The sequence below is a fragment of the Armigeres subalbatus genome, chromosome 3 (assembly GCF_024139115.2).
Source record: "Armigeres subalbatus isolate Guangzhou_Male chromosome 3, GZ_Asu_2, whole genome shotgun sequence".
In the NCBI taxonomy this organism is placed as follows: Eukaryota; Metazoa; Arthropoda; class Insecta; order Diptera; family Culicidae; genus Armigeres; species Armigeres subalbatus.
Window position 1 is genome coordinate 49992958 of NC_085141.1, and position 24673 is coordinate 50017630.

General features: G+C 44.2%; 1 protein-coding gene across 10 annotated transcripts in view; it reads right to left on the minus strand.

Moving 5' to 3' along the window:
- LOC134219562 (E3 ubiquitin-protein ligase Nedd-4-like) overlaps positions 1-24673 on the minus strand; it is a 60098-nt gene that overhangs the window by 25975 nt on the left and 9450 nt on the right. For 7 of the 10 annotated variants that reach the window (XM_062698326.1, XM_062698323.1, XM_062698321.1 and 4 more), the window contains 4 exons: positions 24198-24595; positions 1351-1512; positions 965-1288; positions 637-897 (listed from right to left, as the gene is read on the minus strand). In XM_062698326.1, the coding sequence (XP_062554310.1) occupies positions 637-897; positions 965-1288; positions 1351-1512; positions 24198-24374 (924 nt within the window). In that variant the 5' untranslated portion in view covers positions 24375-24595. Of the gene's footprint in view, positions 1-636; positions 898-964; positions 1289-1350; positions 1513-1611; positions 1760-24197; positions 24596-24673 lie in introns of those variants that run through there. The other 3 variants (XM_062698327.1, XM_062698324.1, XM_062698325.1) reach the window with 2 other exon arrangements.

Sequence of the window (24673 nt, forward strand, 5' to 3'; positions counted from 1 at the left end):
CCGGGAATCGAACCCAACCACCCTCAGCATGGTCTTGCTTTGTAGCCGCGCGTCTTACCACACGGCTAAGGATTTTTAAACCTGTTTGAAATATTGTAAAATTGCGAAAACTGATCACAAATGGATGCCAAAGCACTGTAAATAACAGAATTATGTTATAGGATGATCATTAATTGAGAAATCATCTTCTATAGAAAAGTAAAAGAAAAACATTTTACTTTTTTGACAAATTTATGCTTTCAGAAAACAAAACAATGACCTCTACGCTATAAATTAGTGGTTTTTAGAGTTTGCTACATTGATAAAAAAAATGATTGAATAACTAGAATATTGGGAGTGTCAAATCTGTTCATAATGTCCCATGATCACCAACAGACGCCAATACAATCACCAGAAAACAGTGTGTTTATTACAGATATTCTAAACATTTTCTCTAGAATTATGCGTAGAACGGCTTTGAAACTAATGATTCCTAATATTAATTTTGTTGAAACATTCCCACCACTGGCAAGGACACACTTACAAAAAAGTTCAGCACAACACAAATGCTAAACATCCAAATATTTGATGAACGAAAATAATCATTCCTTGGCAACTGATAATTACGTAATAGAAACATATGAATATCCTACTCACCAGATTGCTATTGTTGGCACTGCTGCTACTGCCGGTCGCACTGCTATCACTGGGATCGTTACTGATGTGAAACCTACGCTGGAATGCAGCCGCCATTTCGTTAATACCGGGATGCGAGGGCATTGCCGTTGGCCGTTCCCACTGGGTCGTGCGGGCAACGTGATTCACGTAGTAGATCCGTCCAATCGCGTCCTGCCTTTCCTCCCAGCCCGGTGGCAATGCATCCGCGTTGGACGCTGTCACTTGAGCCGAGCGGAGCTGCTGCAAAATGAGAAGATCACCGTTTTCAAGGTTTAAGTCGGGATAACCATCTTGATTGACTACTAACGGCTGCCGGCGTAGGTTGCTCCGCCGCGGACCAAGCATTTTGATCTCCACCGTCCTGATCTCGCATCACCGCATGGTAGATATCCAGCGAACCACGAATCTTCGACCGTAGCATGCCGGTAATTTTCTTCGGTCGTAGCGGATAATTTTTGGTTGCTATGGCTCGTCCCTCCTGTTCTCGGGGTAGATTGATCAATGTCAGCTCTACCATTCCCAGGAATCCATCGCGGGTTAGCCGGTTTTCATCGTACACCTGGAAGACTAGTTTGTGCTCGTTTGGCTTTACCCGAAAGATAAATTCCTCATTCCACGTTGGATTTAGTGTCTTGAATAATGAAAAAAGCAAAAATTTTACCTCAAATGAAAGAGTAGATGTGTGCGAATTACCTTCTTTTTGGTCTTGGTGACCATAGAATCAATGTTGACATCGCCAACTATCGTGTTGACGTCCACCTTTACGTAAGGATCACTGTTGCCGAAGATATCCTTCTTGGTTAGCGAGTGAGCTGCCACAACCTTAATCCTAACTAGACAAGTTTCATCATCATTCTGCGGAAATAGAGGAGAAAAATAAATTCATTAGATTCCAAATGCATGATTCATATGTTTGTGGAGAAGAGATTTGTGGTAGATAAAAATATAATTCACCAGGAACATTGTAAAAATTTGGAGTGTTGTAGCTGCAGACACAAAATACTCATAAATTCACGAAAAAGAACCAGTTTTCACGATATTTGATATGTGCTGTCACATTGCACAGTCACAAGACTATCCGTCTATAGCATGTTTGCGCGATCCCATCGATGTATGTTAACTAACTCGACGACGTATGATGAAGCAAAACCTTCTCGGCAGATAGCTGTCCCGTTCGATAAACTGTGCTGCTTTATCGCTGATAAGTTTCCACAACACAGAGTATGGTGATAACAGCGCAGACAAGATAAGACCAGGAACCCTACTGACCTTCCTGGACGAGGTTGATGGTGGTTTGTGTAGGTAGTCAAGCCGGGAGCCCTCACAGAAATACATTTGAGCGGATGAAAATGAGTGAAGCTGTTGACGTAGCTTATATCAACAACGGTGAGAACTTCCTCACTTCTGCGGGGAAGCCCATATGAAATCGGTGTGGGTTCTGCGTGAATTAGATAAGCAGCAATCGTATTTAATTAAAATTATAATCTAAATGGGGTACTTCGTGTACATTTAGGTATAAAATAGACACATTTGAGTACATGACGCTGTTGTTAGCCGCTTCTAATACGGAGAACAGACACAACGGTGGAGGTATGTACTACGTAGTCCTTAGCATTCTGCCTAGAACGTCTATCTATACCTCCACCGGCTATACCCATAGTGACCATCTGGCTATCCGGTACAGGATAAGCAGCGAGCCAAAGAGAGGAAGTCGAGGAGCTACTCCTCCCACAACCAGAGCGTGGAAGGTCGCCCACTTCGACAGTAGAACCTTCTCAGTGCAGCTTTGCGCCTGGAGGAAAACACGGAAAGTTTGAGTGGGGATGATGTCAACCACAGGTATACTGGTGGAGCGAGCATATTGCAGCCCTTCGAGCAGCCTGTCTCCGGGCTAGAAGAAAAACGCAAAAAACACGCTCGGCGGAAGTGAAGGGGAACGCATCGAGCAATTCAAAGCAGCGAGACTGGCTCTAAACAAGGCCATCAAAGAAAGCAAGAAAGCCTGCTTCGACAGATTGTGACAGAGCGCCAATTCGAACCCATGGGGGGACGCCTATAGGGTGGTGATGGCCAAAACAAGAGGAGCACTGGCATCTCCCGAGCGATGTCCAACGAGGCTGAAGGCGATAATTGAAGCACTATTCCCGCACCACGGCTCAACCCATTGGCCGCCAGGCCAGGAGCAAATGACGAAGCAGTGGCGAGGGTGACGGTAGAGGAGCTAATGACGGTGGCAAAGTCTCTCGATCCGAGTAAAGCCCCTGGTCCGGACGGGATCCCGAACATGGTGTTGAAGGCAGCCATAAAGACTAATCCGGACATGTTTAGGTTAGCCATGCAGAGGTGGTTACTGGAGAAGTTGATCCTGAACAGGCTGTCGCCGTACATGGAGGAGGTAGGAGGATTATCGAGTGAGCAATTCGGCTTTCGGAGAGGAAGGTCTACTCTGTGTGTCATCAAATCGGTGGTTGACACTGCAAAAGTCGCCATCGAATGCAAGCGGCGTGGTAGGGGAGCACGGGGCAAGTTCGCCACCCGGGGCAAGAAGAGCACCCCTTAATTTTACCACTATTATGCTATTTTCTCTCTGAATAACCCCGCACATTGTTCGACTATAGTCTAACAAAAGACTTGACACAGAAAAAATATCATAAAAATAAAATGATTCTGAAAAACAGATGAATTAGCAAAAGTTGGTGAAAACTTGAGTTTTCTTATAAGAAATCAGCATTGGAAAATAAAGTTTTTAAAAACATGAACATTTTTTAATGAAAATCTTGACCAACTACACATATAATATACAAAACCCCAAATAATATACAAAATACTAAAACTCTGTTGTACAACTTACAATTATGATTTACTATGCGCTGAATCTGTTGAGTAACGTAAATTATCAAATTTACTGAAATTTTTAACTGATTTTTGTTATTCAATGTGATTTCGATGGTATTAATGAAAAATAATAGCATATCGATCTCAAAAACTGTTTTATTGTTCTAATATGGCCAATGCGCATTAAAAGTTATTATTTTTTGTGAATATTTGTGCTCTAATACTTTTCAGTTAGAAAAAAATATTTTTAGAAGGGTGCCCTTCTTGCCCCGTAGGGATGCTCATCTTGCCCCTTAGTGTATTTGAATCAGTCAAAAACAATATCTTAGTTAAGTCACATTTATCTGGATTACCGTTCTTTTTTGAAATTCGCGTTCTAGTCTAGATGTTCGATGAGATGCAACAAAAAAGAACTGTTGTATTGTAATATAGAAAAATATACTTGCTGAGAAGGTATTCAGTATCATTCTCAGGGTGCTCATCTTGCCCCGTCCTACCCTATACGTTATTGCGCAGTAATAACACTCGATGAGCGGAATGCATTCAACAGTGCGTGCTGGATGGAGATCGCGAACTCGTTGTTTTGGCTGGGAGTACCGGTAGGGCTGTACAAGATTCTGGGAAGTTACTTTCAGAATCGAGTATTGATCTACGAGACAGACGAAGGCTTGGTTAGTGCCATCACAGCAGGTGTCCCACAGGGATCAATTTTGCTGTGGAACGTGATGTACGATGGCGTGCTGAGGATAAAGCTCAAGTTAGTGGGATTCGCCGATGAAGTAACCATGACCGTGTACGGAGAATCCATCGAGGATGTCGAATTGACTGCAGCCTATTCGATCAGTTTAGTGGAGGAATGGTTGCGCAGCAAGAAGCTCCAACTGGCACATCATAAAACGGAGATGATAGTCGTTAACAACCGGAAATCGGTCCAAGAGGCAACAATTATTTTTTCAAGCAATCCGTAAAGAATTATCCTACTATGAATGGGTAATACCGACCACTCTCCTAAAAAATGATTGATTTAGCGCTGTTGCTGCTGGAAGCACTGCCTCATATACGGAGGAGCCGCATCAGCCCTGATAGAAGGAAACGTCATCTATACTGTCTGAAAACCTATCGGTGAGGGAGCGAAGTATAGGTACCCGATTGTCAAAACAACATTGTAACGTGGCGAGTGAATGATTGGCAGAAATCTTTAAAGTAATTATTATACTTGCATTCTAAAACTATTATTAAGGTACAGTGGGGCAAGTGGGTAAAGGAAATCGTATATTTCATGTTCATCAAGTCATAAAAGTTGAATATAATATAGAAATTGATCATATTTATGACATAACGAATCATCTATCCAATCTTTATATGCATGCGAACAAGATCTTTGAAAAATACTTTTAGGATACAAAATATTTGGGAAACAAAAATATCGGTTTCAATTTTTCACTTGCCCCACATGAGGGGTAAGTGAAAAAATTATTTGTAAAAAATTATTTTTCAATATAAGAACACATTTTCTGTTCATATATTTCCAGCCGGGTGGCATCCCTATCTCACACAATAGGTTTATTTTGCAGCCAACATTGCGCGACCGTATCCCACTGACAGTTCTGTATCCTAATGAGATTCAAATGTGATGTTTGTAAACAAAACAAATACTATCATGAATTTTACGCTGAGATGTTGGCTACAAAAACATGGCGTCGTGCCACCGACCTGTATATTTCATGCAAATGATAATTATAATGAATAGAACATAACTGTGATCTGTTGTTATGCTTTTTGACACTTCATGAAAGTCAAAGGGCAGCAGGGACTATGTCCAAGGGCTTGACGATCCCTCCCCAGGCCATCTGCGAGTTGTGGCGCCTGCCTAGGATGTGGTGGGGTTTGACAGTGGGCCCTGTTAAACCTCTATAAAAAGCCGCAAGTAGGCTCCGCCAAAGCGACCGTGTGCCGCTCAAAGCGCACAAGCCCAAGTCCTGGTGTTAGGTGGGACGCTAAACAGCCCTGACACGACGGCCCTCCGACGAGACAGGAGGTTTGCGCAGGCCCAATAAGCCGCCTTTAAAAACAACTATTACGAACGACATAGAAGATAATACGACTCGATACAATCGGCAACGACCTAGGCGACGAACAAAGGATCACGATTGGAAGCTTGGAACATGGAACTGCAAGTTCGCAGGTTGCGACAGGATAATCTACGATGAACTACATCCCCGCAACTTCGATGTCGTAGCGCTGCAGGAAATCTGCTGGACAGGACAGAAAGTGTGGAAAAGCGGGCATCGAGCGGCTACCTTCTACCAAAGCTGTGGCACCACGAACGAGCTGGGAACCGGCTTCATAGTGCTGGGAAAGATGCGCCAACGCGTGATTGGGTGGCAGCCAATCAACGCAAGGATGTGCAAGCTGAGGATAAAAGGCCGTTTCTTCAACTATAGCATCATCAACGTGCACTGCCCACACGAAGGGAGATCCGACGACGAGAAAGAAGCGTTCTATGCGCAGCTGGAGCAGACATACGATGGATGCCCACTGCGGGACGTCAAAATCGTCATCGGTGACATGAACGCTCAGGTAGGAAGGGAGGAAATGTATAGACCGGTCATCGGACCGGATAGTCTGCATACCGTATCGAACGACAACGGCCAACGATGCATAAACTTTGCAGCCTCCCGCGGAATGGTAGTCCGAAGCACTTTCTTCCCCCGTAAGAATATCCACAAGGCCACATGGAAATCACCTAATCAAGTAATGGAAAACCAAATCGACCACGTTCTAATCGACGGTAAATTCTTCTCCGACATCACGAACGTACGCACTTACCGCAGTGCGAATATTGAATCCGACCACTACCTCGTCGCAGTATGTCTGCGCTCAAAACTCTCGACGGTGTTCAACACGCGTCAGAGTCGTCCGCCGCGGCTTAACATTGGGCTGCTACAAGACGGTAGACTAGCCCAAGACTACGCGCAGCAGCTGGAAGTGGCACTCCCAACGGAAGAGCAGCTAGGCGCAGCATCTCTTGAAGATGGCTGGAGAGATATTCGATCCGCCATTGGAAGCACCGCAACCGCTGCACTAGGCACGGTGGCTCCGGATCAGAGAAACGACTGGTATGACGGCGAATGTGAGCAGTTAGTGGAAGAGAAGAATGCAGCATGGGCGAGATTGCTGCAACACCGCACGAGGGCGAACGAGGCACGATACAAACGGGCGCGGAACAGACAAAACTCGATTTTCCGGAGGAAAAAGCGCCAGCAGGAAGATCGAGACCGTGAAGAGACGGAGGAACTGTACCGCGCTAATAACGCACGAAAGTTCTATGAGAAGTTGAACCGTTCACGTAAGGCCCACGTGCCACAGCCCGATATGTGTAAGGACATAAACGGGAACCTTCTTACGAACGAGCGTGAGGTGATCCAAAGGTGGCGGCAGCACTACGAAGAGCACCTGAATGGCGATATGGCAGACAACGGTGGCGGTATGGTAATGAACCTAGGAGCACGCGCGCAGGACATGCGACTTCCGGCTCCGAATCTCCAGGAAATCCAGGAGGAGATCGGCCGGCTGAAAAACAACAAAGCCCCTGGAGTTGACCAACTACCAGGAGAGCTGTTTAAACACGGTGGTGAAGCACTGGCTAGAGCGCTGCATTGGGTGATTACTAAGGTTTGGGAGGATGAGGTTCTGCCGCAGGAGTGGATGGAAGGTGTCGTGTGTCCCATCTACAAAAAGGGCGATAAGCTGGATTGTAGCAACTACCGCGCAATCACATTGCTGAACGCCGCCTACAAGGTAATCTCCCAAATTTTATGCCGTCGACTAACACCAATTGCAAGGGAGTTCGTGGGGCAGTACCAGGCGGGATTTATGGGTGAACGCTCTACCACAGACCAGGTGTTCGCCAAACGTCAGGTATTGCAGAAATGCCGCGAATACAACGTGCCCACACATCATCTATTTATCGACTTCAAAGCCGCATATGATACAATCGATCGGGACCAGCTATGGCAGCTAATGCACGAAAACGGATTTCCGGATAAACTGATACGGTTGATCAAGGCGACGATGGATCGGGTGATGTGCGTAGTTCGAGTTTCAGGGGCATTCTCGAATCCCTTCGAAACGCGTAGAGGGTTACGGCAAGGTGATGGTCTTTCGTGGGGCAGGGATTGACACGAGTGGTACGATTTTCACGAAGTCCGTCCAGTTATTTGGTTTCGCCGACGACATTGATTTCATGGCACGTAACTTTGAGAGGATGGAGGAAGCCTACATCAGACTGAAAAGCGAAGCTAAACGGATTGGACTAGTCATCAACACGTCGAAGACGAAGTACATGATAGGAAGAGGCTCAAGAGAGGTCAATGTGAGCCACCCACCACGAGTTTCTATCGGTGGTGACGAAATCGAGGTGGTTGAAGAATTCGTGTACTTGGGCTCACTGGTGACCGCCGATAACGATACCAGCAGAGAAATTCAGAGGCGCATAGTGGCTGGAAATCGTACGTACTTTGGACTCCGCAAGACGCTCCGATCGAATAGAGTTCGCCGCCGTACCAAACTGACTATCTACAAAACGCTTATAAGACCGGTAGTTCTCTACGGACACGAGACCTGGACGATGCTCGTGGAGGACCAACGCGCACTGGGAGTTTTCGAAAGGAAAGTGTTGCGTACCATCTATGGTGGGATGCAGATGGCGGACGGTACGTGGAGAAGGCGAATGAACCACGAGTTGCATCAGCTGTTGGGAGAACCATCCATCGTTCACACCGCGAAAATCGGAAGACTGCGGTGGGCCGGGCACGTAGCCAGAATGTCGGACAGTAATCCGGTGAAAATGGTTCTCGACAACGATCCGACGGGAACAAGAAGGCGAGGTGCACAGCGGGCAAGGTGGATCGATCAGGTGGAGGACGACTTGCGGACCCTCCGCAGACTGCGTGGTTGGCGAAGTGCAGCCATGAACCGAGCTGAATGGAGAAGTCTTTTATGTGCAGCACAGGCCACTCCGGCCTTAGTCTGATGATAAATAAATAAGAAAGTCAAAGGGCACTAGAGTGCCTCCATTAAATGATTTTTATGTTTTCTTTACTTGAATTTTTTGAGATCTAATATCTCATCTCCATTTGTGTCTAACACTACTTTCTATTTCAGGTTTATAGTAAGATAATGAGCCTTGGCGATAATGCAGAGAAATTATCTTTGAAATATTCATCAAACCTGGAATCATATTGTGTTTTATTAACAATCCACTTATGATTTCAGTAGAAGATCAATTAACAAAATTAACAAATAAATAAATTTTATAAATTTCAACTAAATAATTCATAATTGTTGATATATTTGCTATAGTAGTGATTCTTGTATTTAAGCTATATAAATAACATTTTTTCACGAATTATTTATCAAACTTGGATTATTTAAAACACTGACACGCTTGGCACTTTGGGTTCCTGATTTGGTATTACCACGTATCACTGTAATAACCAAAAGCCTTCGAATGAGTTCGAATTGGTATCATTTGTTTATATACGCTTAATAGAACTTATTTGTGTTTGAAAAAATAGAGAAATGCATTCAGTGTCGAAAAATTTTCACTGCCCCACCCATGGTAAAAAACAGGCAAAGCAATAAAATATTTTTTTCAAAATCTTTGATGTTCATATCAATATTTTTGTGGCTGGAATTCAAAACTACAAAGAAAACCAACTTATAAATGCACTAATTGAATGTGTTATGGAAACCAACATAAAAAAAAATTAAATTTATTGACACGCAAAACAACTTGTGCAAAAGATAAACTTGAACGGTTAATAAATTTTTACTCTCGCATATTGAAATGGTTCATTATTTCATGTTTAACTTATTCAACGCATTGATTTGAATGGCCTTGTATGGTTGTGAAGTGAAATTAAATAATTCTGTGCTTCATAAGTGAAATCCTTCCTTTTTTTTACTTACCCCATTTACCCACTTACCCCACTGTACCTTATCCTAAAAGTTCCTGAAAATACGTGAATTTGTTATACATTAGTACGATTTACTCGTAACAGTAAGTTACAAGAAATATTCCTTGAATTATTGAAACTTAGAGCTAGGGTTGACACGTTTACTAAATTCCAGGATACAGATCACAAAGAGATTACATCATAGGTCTATAGGAAGAGTTTAATCTATTACCGACAGTGTGAAGTATTTAGTTCATGTCCACACCTAAGACTAGAAGTTAAGATCCATTTGTTTGTTTTATTTAGTACATCTATCTATATTTGTCCGGTTGAGCAGATTGGAGTCATTAACACCGAACGGACACCGAACGTGTAAGTGCTAACGAATTTAAAACTTAACCTAGCTTATCGAAAATATATTTGCAGTTTAAAGCATTTCCACACTACTACGAACCATGTTTATATGCTAAAAGCCCGGTGACCGATTCCGAGATCTGCTCCCCGTCAACACAGCTTTAAAACGTTCGCCATGAATGCGCCCAGTAAGTCTGTAACGCCAGAACCTACCGAACAGGGAGAATGCGTCCATTGCTCGCGCCCCAATACCTACGACAATTTTGTCCAGTGCGACCAATGCGATAGCTGGTGGCATATGCGCTGCGCAGGCGTGACCGCATCGATAGCCGAGCGACCATGGACTTGTCAAACTTGTTTGCTCCTGAGCGTGGTTACATCGACCAGCACGGCATGAATCGCTTTACGATTGCAGCAGCTAGAAGAAGAGCGCGCGATCCAACATCGAGAGTGGGAAGCCGAGCGGAGAACACTACAGATGGAAAGGAAAACTTTGCAGGAGAAATATCATTTGTTGGAGCAACAATTAGAAGAAAATAGAGGAAACAAGAGCAATCGCAGCCGAGTGAGTCGTGGTTCCAATCAGTAACGTGTAAGCCAGTGGGTGGAAGACCATCTTTTGGAAGAAGCTGTGGGAGGAACATCACATGGTGCTGGAGAGGTAATGAACCAGCATGGAATTGAAGTGCAGACCGATAGTATCCAGCCGACAGCTGACTCTGCTTTCGGTGTCAACCAAACAACAGTGGTGCCGCAATTCCAGAAGGAAGACAACACAAAGGAACACCCTTTGCTCTCGAACACCGCAGTTCAGCAGCTACTAATCGATAGGAATCCGCCGCGCATGTTAGGTGCAATTCCTAAAAATAATCCGAAGAACCAATTCTATGGCCCTAAAACCACCCGCACAGCCACAAGGTAAGCATCGAAACAACCTCAGTTTGTTTCCGAATAGAAAACTTCCCACCAAGCTTAGGGGCAATTATGAAGACACCCTTGCAAAGTTAGGATCAATTAGTCTAACACCAATTTCAAACTGCGCTACAAAAGTTAGTACTGAGCTCATCAAATCGAAAGAAATGCTACTAACCGCCTGTCAGTCGCTCCTCCCGCTTACGCTGCACCAGAGATGACTAATTGTGTTCCATCTCCCTCGCAATTAGCCGTACGTCAAATCATGCCTCGCGATTTACCTCCCTTTTCCGGTGATCCGACAGATTGGCCCATGTTCATTAGTACATTTACGAATACAACTGCCGCGTGTGGGTACTCCAACTTAGAAAACTTAGCCAGACTACAACGAAGCCTGAAGGGTGCCGCGTATGAAGCCGTTCACAGTCGACTTTTTCTACCAGCCGCGGTTCCACAAGTGATGAATACTCTTCAGCTATTGTATGGACGACCAGAGCTGTTAATAAATGTGCTTTTGGAAAAGGTAAGAGCAACCCCTGCACCAAAAAGCCAAAAGACTAGAAACACTCATTGAGTTCGGAATGGCCGTGCAGAGTTTATGTAGAGTATACCCGCATTTGCTCATGGAGCTAGTGGATAAATTGCCAGCACATGTAAAGATGGAATGGGCAAGTTACATGCAACTATATCCGTTGGTAAACCTCAAGACATTTGGCGATTTTATGAACGGAGTGCTGCGTTTGTGGCGGACGAGGACATCGAGTTCAAGATTGCGATAGTTTTGAATCGCTCTCCATCAATGAGCGATGGAGAACTGCGCAAACCCATGATCTGTGCCGCAGCTGCTTACGTACATCCACATGGCAGGCGACGATTGTATGTCATACCCCAGAAACCCATTGCCCAGAAAGTGATTCCCCAGCAATTAATTCCCCTGAATGCACTATTCCCCAGAAAACCATTCCCCAGAATACCACAATCCCCAGAAAGACATTCCCCAGAATGCCCCTATCCCCCAAAAGACATTTCCCAGAATGCCTCCATCCCCCGAAAGACATTCCCCAAAATGTCCTAATCCCCAGAAAACCATACCCTAGAATGCACCATTTCCTAGCTTAGACTAAATACTTCGTAATTGCTTCATCCCGGGCAAATGCGTACTTTTAAAGAAGGAGTCATCTACTCTTTTGCCTTATTCCGGGCAAATGCATACTTTTAAAGAAGGAGTCATCTACTCTTTTGCTTCATCCCGGGCAAATGCGTACTTTTAAAGAAGGAGTCATCTACTCTTTTGCCTTATTCCGGGCAAATGCATACTTTTAAAGAAGGAGTCATCTACTCTTTTGCTTCATCCCGGGCAAATGCGTACTTTTAAAGAAGGAGTCATTTACTCTTCTGCCTTTTTCCTGGCAAATGCGTACTTTTGAAGAAGTAGTTCTCTACTCGTTTGCCTTTTTCCGGCCAAACGCATACTTTTAAAGAAAAAGTAATCTGCTCTTTTGCATTATCCCGGGCAAATGCGTACTTTTAAAGAAGGAGTCATCTACTCTTTTGCATTATCCCGGGCAAATGCGTACTTTAAAAAAATGAGTGATTTACTCTTTTACCTTTTCTGGGCAAATGCATACTTTTGAAGAAGTACCCGAGCAAAGATGGAGAGCAAATCGATAACTAATTTTGTTGTTGTGAAATCGCCTAATTTTGATAACTCAGTATGATATCCTTTTGGTCGTTTCAACGGTTAAAATAACAAAATGTATAGCAGAAAAATCTTACTGTGACATCAAATTGAAAACTATTTCTGCTGTCGATGAGAGCAAATCAAAAACTGATTTTGATATTGGTTTTGGATAACGAAATAAGTAATCAGTTTAATATCAGTTCATATTATTCAGAAATCAACATCAAATTGTTACCTAAATAAGTTATCAATCATGAATATCAAAGTTTATGTTTATGTTTATGATATGATGTTTATGTTTATGATTAAGTTTATGATTTCAATTTGATGTCGATATCAAAATACGTTTTTTTTGCTCTCATTATGATGTCAGGCTTTGCTTGGGTAGTTATCTACTCGTTTGCCTTTTCCGGGCAAACGCATACTTTTAAAGAAAGAGTCATCTACTCTTTTGTCTTATTCCAGGTAAATATACATACTTCTAAAAATGGAAATCATATATATTCTTACGACCCATTGCATTTCATACTCTTTTCAACGATTATGCCAAATGGTCATTATACCAAACGGCATTATGTCATATGGGCTTCCCCCAATATGAACAACGAGTATAATGGATTATATTGTCAGATTTTCTAGATATGATACACTGCGCGGCGTTTGTAATGTTCCCAAATGGGTACTTGCACAAAACTTCACGCGGCGAATGACTGTCGAAAGGTACGGCCGCGCCAAACGATACACCGCAATGCTATTCACCCATAAGAATCAAGTAAACGGGGTGCAGAAAGCGCGGCGGTACCTTTCATGAAGGGTTCGCCGCGTACAATTTTGAGAAAATCAGGCAATATGCTCCTTTGTATTATATGTGAGCCCTAACGAACATATCAAATGGGCTCTATTCCGGGCAAATGCGTGCTTTAAAATAAGGCAGCATATGTCGTTTTACCTTATTCCGGGCAAATGCGTACTTCAATATAAGTATTTTTGCAAAGAAATATAGTAGGGTTAGGCGGGCAAGATGGGTCACGGGTAAGATGGGTCAGGGCCGTTTTTGAGCATCGTGTACATTTTCATGTGGAGATTATGACTTTGTAGGAGGAATAATTTGGTTCTACTTTATTATCACTCGATTTGATGATAAAATTTTATTTTGGTAGTGTATGGCAAGGTAAAATATTTTTCAGCATTGTTTCTTATGCGAAGCACACTTTCTATAAAACGTGTAATCTCGTCGAGCAATGTGAAATTTAAACATTTTTAGTAACATAGTGAACGTATTATAAGTAATGTAGGTGATGTTATACTAACTGCGTTGAAATAAATAAATTTGATCGAAAATTAGACATTCTAACGTGAACTTACAAATGGGGCAAGATGGGTCAGCACATACTGAGGGGCATAGTTCGTATTCAAAACATATTTTCCATTGGTGGCTCAATCATTTTAGGGTTACTTTTGACATAATGATGTTAATTTGTTCATTGAAAATGTCTATTTTTTGTTTTTAAGAAAGCTATACTTAGAGGGCTTGTTTTCATAAGAATTTGCAGATATTTTTATATGTAGAGCCATTTCTTCATCCAAGGCTTAAACATTATTTTTTATTCAATATAATCATTGGCAATAAAGCTATCTATCTGTGTGTAATTCAATATTGGGAATGAAAACAATATTAATTGCAGTATTTAAAGGTGACCCATCTTGCCCCGCTGTTTGACCCATCTTACCCCGCCATTTTTTGATTGACAGAAAAATAGACTTCTACTTTAATGACTCGAAATGGAATAAAAAGTAAAGTTTTTGTTATTTCATACCCCAGGCTTACAGATTATGAGCTATTTTTATAGATCCATGTTGAAAAATTAAAATAAAATGTTTCTGTTTTGAGAAATTCAGGGTTCGCCTTAGGCGACCCATCTTGCCCCATCATACCTATCTAGTATTTTTAATTTATTGAAATGACAGCGAAAAACATAGTTTCTTAGACTGATACTTTTTTCTGGGGAACAAGTCATTCTGGGTTTTTGGTTTCTGGGGAATGGGTCATTCGGTTTTTTTTTCTTTGGAATGGGTCATTCTGGGGATTTCTTTTCCGGGAAATGGTGCATTCTGGGGAATAACATTCTGGAGAATTGGTCGTTCTGGGAAATGGAATTCTGGGAAATACCATTCTGGGGAACTGATTCTGGGGATTGGTATTCTGGGCATTGACATACAACCCAGGCGACAACTTCTTAAATTTTGTGCTCAAACGATAATAAACACGGAATTTTCATTCAATCATTATTCTTTACTAATTTCAGCTAATTGTCAACAGTCACGTTAAATCTTCTATTTGGCGTTTTTGTTTCATGGTAGTAAGGAAAAAGAGTTCAAAATGTAACGGTAAATGCTTCAAATCAAGATACGACTTTCAAACGATTCTTAATCGCTGGCGAGTTTTTATAACTTGATAATTTAAAAGTGAGATCGCGGGTGAGTTTGATCTTCCCGATTTTTCTAAAATTTGATTTTTCCATCCCTGGACTTCCGTACAGTCGAAAGACTTGCTTTGCCAGGACAAACTCTGCGAATGAACGACCTTACCGATAAATTTCACCATCTTCGACGTTTGCCAATCCGGGGATACGAGAACGCCGTCCCGCAACTACTGATTGGTGTAAACAATTTACATCTGACAGTTCCACTGAAAGTAAACGAGGGAAGCATCAACGAACCTATAGCTGTGAAAACGCGTCTTGGTTGGAGTTTGTACGGTGGTGGCAACAATCTCACAGCGAACTTCTTCAACTTCCACGCTTGTGATTGTAATCGGGATCGTGATCTTCATGACATGGTAAAAGACTATTTTACGCTGGAGGATGTCGGATCTAAACCAATAGATGCGTTATTTTCAGCAGAAGACAGGAGAGCAAAACAAATTCTGCAGCAAACCACAGTAAACATAGGAGGCAAGTACGATACAGGTTTACTGTGGAAATACGACAGCGTCGAATTGCCAGACATGATGGCTCGGCGCAGACTCGAATGCTTAGAGCGTCGTATGGATAAAAACCCTCAACTGCGAGAGAACCTAAAACATCAAACAGCGAAAAAGCTATGCCCATCAAGCCAGTGAAAAAGAGTTGTTGGAATCTGATCTGAAGCGTGTTTGGTATTTACCACTAGGGGCAGTGGTTAACCCTAAGAAACCTGAGAAGGTGCGGCTTATTTGGGATGCGGCTGCTAGGGTGAATGATATATCACTGAATTCGTTGCTTTTAAAGGGACCAGATCAACTAGCCTCTCTAAAAGCAATTTTAGACCGCTTTCGACAATTTGCAATTTCTGTTTCTGCAGATATCATGGAAATGTTCCATCAAATAAGGATCTGCAAAGATGATCGAAACTCACAACTCACAACGCTTCTTGTGGCGAACTACTCCCTCTCGAGAACCAGATGTTTTTATCATGGACGTCGCAACATTCGGATCGACATGTTCACCCGCGTCGGCGCAGTATATCAAGAACGAGAATGCGGCCAGATTTTCTGAAGAATGTCCTGATGCTGTTACAGAAATCACAGAAAACCACTATGTGGACGATTATTTGTCCAGTTTTGAATCCGAAGCGGAGGCAGTACGAATCTCTGAGCAAGTAAGATTGATTCACGACAAGGGTGGGTTTTTGTTGCGCCATTGGAAATCGAATAGTACATACGTTGCCCAATGCATGGGAAATACTGCAGAATCAAGTAACGAACATTTACTTTTGGACAAGGCCAAGCCATACGAACGTGTACTCGGAATGCTTTGGCTTACTGAAGAAAATACGCTGAGTTTCTGTACTCAATTAACCGACGAAGTTCGTCAGACTATCGAAAGTAATTCGCACCCCACGAAGAGGCAAGTTCTGCGTTGCTTAATGAGTTTTTTCGACCCACTTGGGCTGCTAAGTTACCTTCTCGTTCACGGTAAAATCTTATTACAAGATTAATGGCGGGCCGGCACACAGTGGGATCAAGACATCAGCGACGAACAAAGTGAACAGTGGCAAAAGTGAATGGTTCCGTTACGGCAGATAGCATGTGTGAAAATTCCTCGTTGTCATTTCCCGAACGCCACACGTCAGGATTATCGTGACCTACAGCTACATATCTTCGTCGACGCAAGTGAAGCGTCATTCGCAGCCGCAGCGTACTTCCGAATTACCGATACGTGCATAGGTGTAGAAGTGCATTGTTCCCTGATTGCTTCGAAAACTAAAGTCGCTCCACTTAAGCCATTGTCGATACCTCGCTTAGAACTACGAGCCGCAGTGCTTGGCTGCCGATTGCTACGTTTTGTTCTAGAGTCACATAGTGTAAACGTGAAGAAACGACATTTATGGTCAGACTCTTCTACTGTTTTATCATGGTTAAAAGCGGACCCTCGTAAATATAAACAGTACGTGGCCTGTAGAGTTGGTGTAATCCTATCAGTAACGGAAGGAAATGAGTGGCGGTGGGTGCCATCGAAGACAAACCCAGCAGATCTGGTAACGAAGTGGGGAAATGGCCCCTTTCTTGAAGTAGGAGGAATCTGGTTCACTGGACCATCGTTTCTACAACAACCCGAAAAGTATTGGCCGAAACCCAGGCTGCCTAAACAAACTACGGATGAAGAGATACGCGCGTGTAACATTCATTGTGAAGATAATTTGTTATCATCGGTGATTGACTGGAATCGATTCTCGAAGTGGGAACGGCTACATAGGACCATGGCATTTGTACTTTGGTACCTGAATAATTTGAAGCGATTGCCACACGACGGTGGCAAGACGAAAGGACACCTGACACAAGCAGAACTTATCCGGGCAGAGAAAATGCTGATCAAGTTGGCTCAACGAGAGGCATATCAAACTGAGACAACAATCCTTTTTAACAACCGCAAACGTCCAATAGCAGAGCAGAAAGCCTTAAGCAAACGAAGCGCACTGTATTCCTTATCCCCCTTTGTCGATGAAGTCGGTCTTCTTCGTATAGATGGCCGAATCGAAGCAGCGACGAATGTATGTACTGATATGAAATTTCCAGTTATTCTACCAAGAGAACATCGTGTCACGACATTGATTGTAGATGCTTACCATAGGAAATTCCTACACGCCAACGCAGAAACAGCAGTGAACGAGATAAGACAACAGTATTATATTTCTCGACTACGAGCAATGGTTCGAAAAACCCAACTTGCAAATTGCATAAAGCCATTCCATGCGTTCCACGTATGGCTCCGTTACCACCGGCCCGTTTGGCATCGTTTAATAGGCCTTTCACATATGTGGGATTGATTAGACTTTTTCGGACCGTTAATGATAAAAATAGGACGCGGTAACGCTAAGAGGTGGATCGCCCTTTTCTCGTGCCTTGCGTTTCGCGCCGTGCATTGCGAGGTAATGTACGGCCTGACAACTGACGCTTGCATCAAGTCCATTCGTCGATTCGTATGCCGTCGTGGTGCGCCTGCGGAGATTCATTCAGATAACGGCACCAATTTCTTGGGGACTGAACGAGTTTTGATGAAACAGATTCAGCAAGGCCTCGCTGCTACTGTGACCAACACTACTACAAAATGGGTCTTCATACCCCCTTCGTCTCCACACATGGGCGGCGCCTGGGAGCGCATGGTGCGTTAAACAAGCACCAGTTAAACAAGCGATAATGGGAGCATATAACGAGTCCTTACAAACATTTGTCATCGAAGCCGAGAGTATCGTCAACAGCCGACCGCTCACATACCTGCCTCTAGATTCTGAAGAAAGTGAAGCTCTGACACCGAATCATTTTTTATTGGGCAGCTCCAACGGGATTCGACAGCCTGTCGTGGAGCCGACCACAATTTCCGTCAGAGGTTCGCGCGACATAATTCATCATCAGCTGAACTGTTTTTGGAGAAGATGGATAAAAGAAATGCTGCCAACATTGACGAAGAGATCAAAGTGGTTTGGTGAAGAAAAACCCATATCTCCTGGAGACTTAGTGCTGATTGTAAATGATGGGAAAAGAAATGATTGGACCAGGGGACGTGTGCTCGAGGTAAAGGCCATTGTAAAGACAGCAAGGGGTTTATTGCGTAGACCTGTAGCAAAGTTGGCAGTTTTGAACATTGAGCAAAAAAGTAAAACTGGGACTTGTGGCCAGTGTTACGGGGGGGGGAGGATGTTGCTGCTGGAAGCACTGCCTCATATACGGAGGAGCCGCATCAGCCCTGATAGAAGGAAACGTCATCTAAGCTGTCTGAAAACCTATCGGCGAGGGAGCGAATTATAGGTACCCGATTGTCAAAACAACATTGTAACGTGGCTACTTGCATTCTGAAATTATTATTATCCTAAAAGTTCCTAAAAAATACGTGAATTTGTTATACATTAGTACGATTTACTCGTAACAGTAAGATACAAGAAATATTCCTTGAATTATTGAAACTTAGAGCTAGGGTTGACACGTTTACTAAATTCCAGAATACAGATCACAAAGAGATTACATCATAGGTCTATAGGAAGAGTTTAATCTATTACCGACAGTGTGAAGTATTTAGTTCATGTCCACAGACTAGAAGTTAAGATCCATTTGTTTGTTTTAGTTAGTCCATCTATCTATATTTGTCCGGTTGGGCAAATTGGAGCCATTAACACCGAACGGATGTATTAGCTCGATTAAAAGAATACGAGTAGATCTTGCACCGTAGGTATTTTAAACTATTATTATTTATTTATTCAGACTAAGGCCGAAGTGGCCTGTGCGGTATATAAGAGTCTCCTCCATTCGGCTCGGTCCATGGCTACACGTCGCCAACCACGCAGTCTACGGAGGGTCCGCAAGTCATCTTCCACCTGATCGATCCACCTTGCCCGCTGCGCACCTCGCCTTCTTGTGCCCGTCGGATCGTTGTCGAGAACCATTTTCACCGGGTTACTGTCCGACATTCTGGCTACGTGCCCGGCCCATCGCAGTCGTCCGATTTTCACGGTGTGAACGATGGATGGTTCTCCCAACAGCTGATGCAATTCGTGGTTCATTCGCCTCCTCCACGTACCGTCCGCCATCTGCACCCCACCATAGATGGTACGCAGCACTTTCCTTTCGAAAACTCCAAGTGCGCGTTGGTCCTCCACGAGCATCGTCCAGGTCTCGTGTCCGTAGAGGACTACCGGTCTAATGAGCGTTTTGTAGATTGTCAGTTTGGTACGGCGGCGAACTCTATTCGATCGGAGCGTCTTGCGGAGTCCAAAGTACGTACGATTTCCAGCCACTATGCGTCTCCGAATTTCTCTGCTGGTGTCATTTTCGGCAGTCACCAGTGAGCCCAAGTACACAAATTCTTCTACCACCTCGATTTCGTCACCACCGATGCAAACTCGCGGTGGGTGGCTCACATTGTCTTCTCTTGAACCTCTTCCTATCATGTACTTCGTCTTCGACGTGTTGATGACTAGTCCGATCCGCTTAGCTTCCCTCTTCAGTCTGATGTAGGCTTCCTCCATCTTCTCAAAGTTACGTGCCATAATATCTATGTCGTCGGCGAAACCAAATAGCTGGACGGACTTATTGAAAATTGTACCACTCGTGTTAATCCCTGCTCTTCGTACTCCCCCTTCCAAAGCGATGTTGAATAGCAAACACGAAAGACCATCACCTTGCCGTAACCCTCTGCGGGTTTCGAAGGGACTCGAGAATGCCCCTGAAACTCGAACTACGCACATCACCCGATCCATCGTCGCCTTGATCAACCGTATCAGTTTATCCGGAAAACCGTGTTCGTGCATTAGCTGCCATAGCTGGTCCCGATCGATTGTATCATATGCGGCTTTGAAGTCGATGAATAGATGATGTGTGGGCACGTTGTATTCGCGGCATTTCTGCAGTACTTGGCGAATGGCGAACACCTGGTCCGTGGTGGAGCGTTCGCCCATAAAACCCGCCTGGTACTGCCCCACGAACTCCCTTGCAGTTGGTGCTAGTCGACGGCATAAAATTTGGGAGAGTACCTTGTAGGCGGCGTTCAGCAATGTGATTGCGCGGTAGTTGCTACAATCCAGCTTATCGCCCTTTTTGTAGATGGGACACACGACACCTTCCATCCACTCCTGCGGCAAAACTTCCTCCTCCCAAATCTTGGTAATGACCCAGTGCAGCGCTCTAGCCAGTGCCTCACCACCGTGTTTAAATAGCTCTCCTGCTAGTTGATCAACCCCAGGGGCTTTGTTGTTCTTCAGCCGGCCAATCTCCTCCTGGATTTCCTGGAGATCCGGAGCCAGGAAAATTATGTCCTGCGCGCGTTCTCCCAGGTCCATCACCATACCGCCATCTTCGTCTGCCACATCGCCATTCAGGTGTTCTTCGTAGTGCTGCCGCCACCTTTGGATCACCTCACGCTCGTTCGTAAGAAGGTTCCCGTTTATGTCCTTACACATATCAGGCTGTGGCACGTGGCCCTTACGTGAACGGTTTAACTTCTCATAGAACTTTCGTGTGTTATTAGCGCGGTACAGTTGCTCCGTTTCTTCACGGTCTCGATCTTCCTGCTGGCGCTTTTTCCTCCGGAAAATCGAGTTTTGTCTGTTCCGCGCCTGTTTATATCGTGCCTCGTTCGCCCTCGTGCGGTGTTGCAGCAATCTCGCCCATGCTGCATTCTTCTCTTCCACTAACTGCTCACATTCGCCGTCATACCAGTCGTTTCTCTGATCCGGGGGCACCGTGCCAAGTGCAGCGGTTGCGGTGCTACCAATGGCGGATCGAATATCTCTCCAGCCATCTTCAAGAGACACTGCGCCTAGCTGCTCTTCCGTTGGGAGTGCCACTTCCAGCTGCTGCGCGTATTCTTGGGCTAGTCTACCGTCTCGTAGCCGCCCGATATTAAGCCGCGGCGTCCGACTTCGACGCGTGTTGTACACCGTCGAGAGTTTTGAGCGCAGGCATACTGCAACGAGGTAGTGGTCGGATTCAATATTCGCACTGCGGTAAGTGCGGACGTTCGTGATGTCGGAGAAGAATTTACCGTCGATTAGAACGTGGTCGATTTGGTTTTCCGTTTCTTGGTTAGGTGATTTCCATGTGGCCTTGTGGATATTTTTGCGGGGAAAGAAGGTGCTTCGGACTACCATTCCGCGGGAGGCTGCGAAGTTTATGCATCGTTGGCCGTTGTCATTCGATACGGTGTGCAGACTATCCGGTCCGATGACCGGTCTATACATTTCCTCTCTTCCTACCTGTGCGTTCATGTCACCGATGACGATTTTAACGTCCCGCAGTGGGCATCCATCGTATGTCTGCTCCAGCTGTGCGTAGAACGCTTCTTTCTCGTCGTCAGGTCTCCCTTCGTGTGGGCAGTGCACGTTGATGATGCTATAGTTGAAGAAACGGCCTTTAATCCTCAGCTTGCACATCCTTGCGTTGATTGGCTGCCACCCAATCACGCGTTGGCGCATCTTACCCAGCACTATGAAGCCGGTTCCCAGCTCGTTGGTGGTGCCACAGCTTTGGTAGAAGGTAGCCGCTCGATGCCTGCTTTTCCACACTTTCTGTCCTGTCCAGCAAATCTCCTGCAGCGCCACGACGTCGAAGTTGCGGGGATGTAATTCATCGTAGATCATCCTGTCGCAACCTGCGAAACCTAGCGACTTGCAATTCCATGTTCCAAGCTTCCAATCGTGATCCTGTATTCGTCGCCTAGGTCTTTGCCGATTATATCGAGTCGCATTATCTCTTATATTGTTCGTAATGATTGGTTTTCTAGGCGGCTTATTGGGCCTGCGCAAACCTCCTGTCTCGTCGGAGGGCCGTCGTGTCAGGGCTGTTTAGCGTCCCACCTAACACCAGGACTTGGGCTTGTGCGCTTTGAGCGGCACACGGTCGCTTTGGTGGGGCCCACTTGCGGATACATGCAGCTTTTTATAGAGGTTTAACAGGGCCCACTGTCAAACCCCACCACATCCTAGGCAAGCCCCACAACTCGCAGATGGCCTGGGGAGGGTATATGTTTCGTCCAGGGTGGGACGACCCTACGTTGTGTTTCACTTCTATTGGGATTCCGGGCGGCGATCAAGTAAAAACGACTGCAGACTGTACTTCAACTGTTGATTTATTTCCTCCGAGAGGCAGCGTGTCAGCTCGGAGGTTACGTTAACGATACTGTATTTTAAACTAACAATTTTCATTTTCTTTATGTACTTAAATATTACATTCAGATACTCATTTTTCTTATATTTATGTTGGGACCCTCCTTTGCCGTGCGGTAAGACGCGCGGCTACAAAGCAAGACCATGCTGAGGGTGGCTGGGTTCGATTCCCGGTGCCGGTTTAGGCAATTTTCGGATTGGAAATTGTCTCGACTTCCCTGGGCATAAAAGTATTATCGTGCTATAGCCTCATGATATACGAATGCAAAAACGGTAATCTGGCTTAGAAACCTCGCAGTTAATAACTGTGGAAGTGCTTAATGAACACTAAGCTGCGAGGCGACTCTGTCCCAGTGTGGGGGATGTAATGCCAATAAGAAGAAGAAGATGTTGTAAAAATATGTTGATTTTTCTCGAAATTGAACCCACAAAATTTTGTAATGAAAAGTGAAATAGAACACAATTTTAATCATCTTTTAGTGATGGGCATTGATGATTTATTGGCGGAAAAAAATTGTTTTATTTTTAAAATTTAAAATGTTTACTCAAGTGCATAGTATGCATCGGCCAAAAGTTTGGGTGTTTGGGAGTGTACATACACACAAACAAAAGATATTTTAGTTACCAGATAAAGATTGTCGCTGTCGTCGATGTCCGGAACATCTTTTGCTGGCGAGGATAGGGGATCTAAATGTCAATGAAGGAAAAATACATACGATTTGACAGTTAGGTACCACACATGTTTCGGACAGCAGAACAAAGGGAACCGAAGCGACAATCTTTATCTGGTAACTAAAATATCTTTTACACAAACAGATAACATTTCAATTCGTCAAGCTGAGTTGATTGGTATATAACAGTCGGCCCTCCGGTCCTTCCATCAGAAATTCTTTTTTAGAGTGAACATATAGCCTTTTCGTTACACCTTGGTGTACTACCGTTATACGCATAACTGTCCCATGTACATAGAAAATCCCAGCAAACATAGGACAAACATGCGTATGACGGCAGTGTACGAGAAAGGCAAAACTGAACTGATCATATTATTGGAAAAAGATGATAATCATCCATATTCTACAATGAACTTCGAAACTTTGTCAAGACAAAACACCTGGTTTCAGGCAGAAACATAAGATATGTTAGTATTTGATAACCCGTAGGTTCTTCTGGCAAAACGGTACTTTTTTCTTAACATAAGTTCATCTATTTGCGGCGCAGTGCAGTCAACCACAATGAATGCGAATTTCTTTTATCTTATCAGGCGAACCAGCGACGATTGCAGCTAAATAGCACTGTTCAGACACCGTTGGCACATTCACAGAAACCCACTACAGATATCGTTATCTGCAGAATAAGCAAGCAAACAGAGATCATCATTTATCGGTACTACCTACTTAGTATAAAATAAGAATATTAAATTATAGATTTTTTCGATTGAAATGCCTGAGCTCACCGGCAAACAAAAATGATCAATGGATATCATCTGCTCACCACCATTAGTATCTAATATAGATAGATTTATCGCCGTCATCAAAACCAATCGAACGGGTACGACGAAAGTGAATGACACCGCCGCCGTCGTGGCTCTTTGTTCTCTGCTGCCAATAGTTTCGTGAACAGATTACCCGAAAACCCTACCTTCCCGATAAAATGCCCCCACTTACCGCATTGAAGAGCGATCCCCTCGGTGTAGACGAGGCTAGCGCCAGTGACGATCCGTAGCTGGAGTTGCCCACGGATTGGGCCCTGCGTCGGGGTGGCCGCTGCGGCATCGACGACGACGAGGAACTTCCGCTGGGCATAATAAGCGATGTGTTGAAGTTGCTAAATTGCGATCTCATCACTCGGTGCTGCTATACTGCTGCTGCAGTCACTGTTCACCACACGGGAACTCACCGGGGTATCGTTCCGAGGCGAGTCCAATTTTTATTTTACATATGATTTGCACTGTGTTTGCTCCTTTGCCGTAGATTAGGTATCAGTACGAACTACACAACATTCTTACACGACATTTGACAGCATATGCCAACTTCTTTCTTAGGGTGTACCAAAAAACGATGGTCTAACGTTTTCAAATAAAATATTTAAAAATCAAAAGTTTCAGTTGATTTGGGATTTTTATGTTGAATTGAAGGATGAT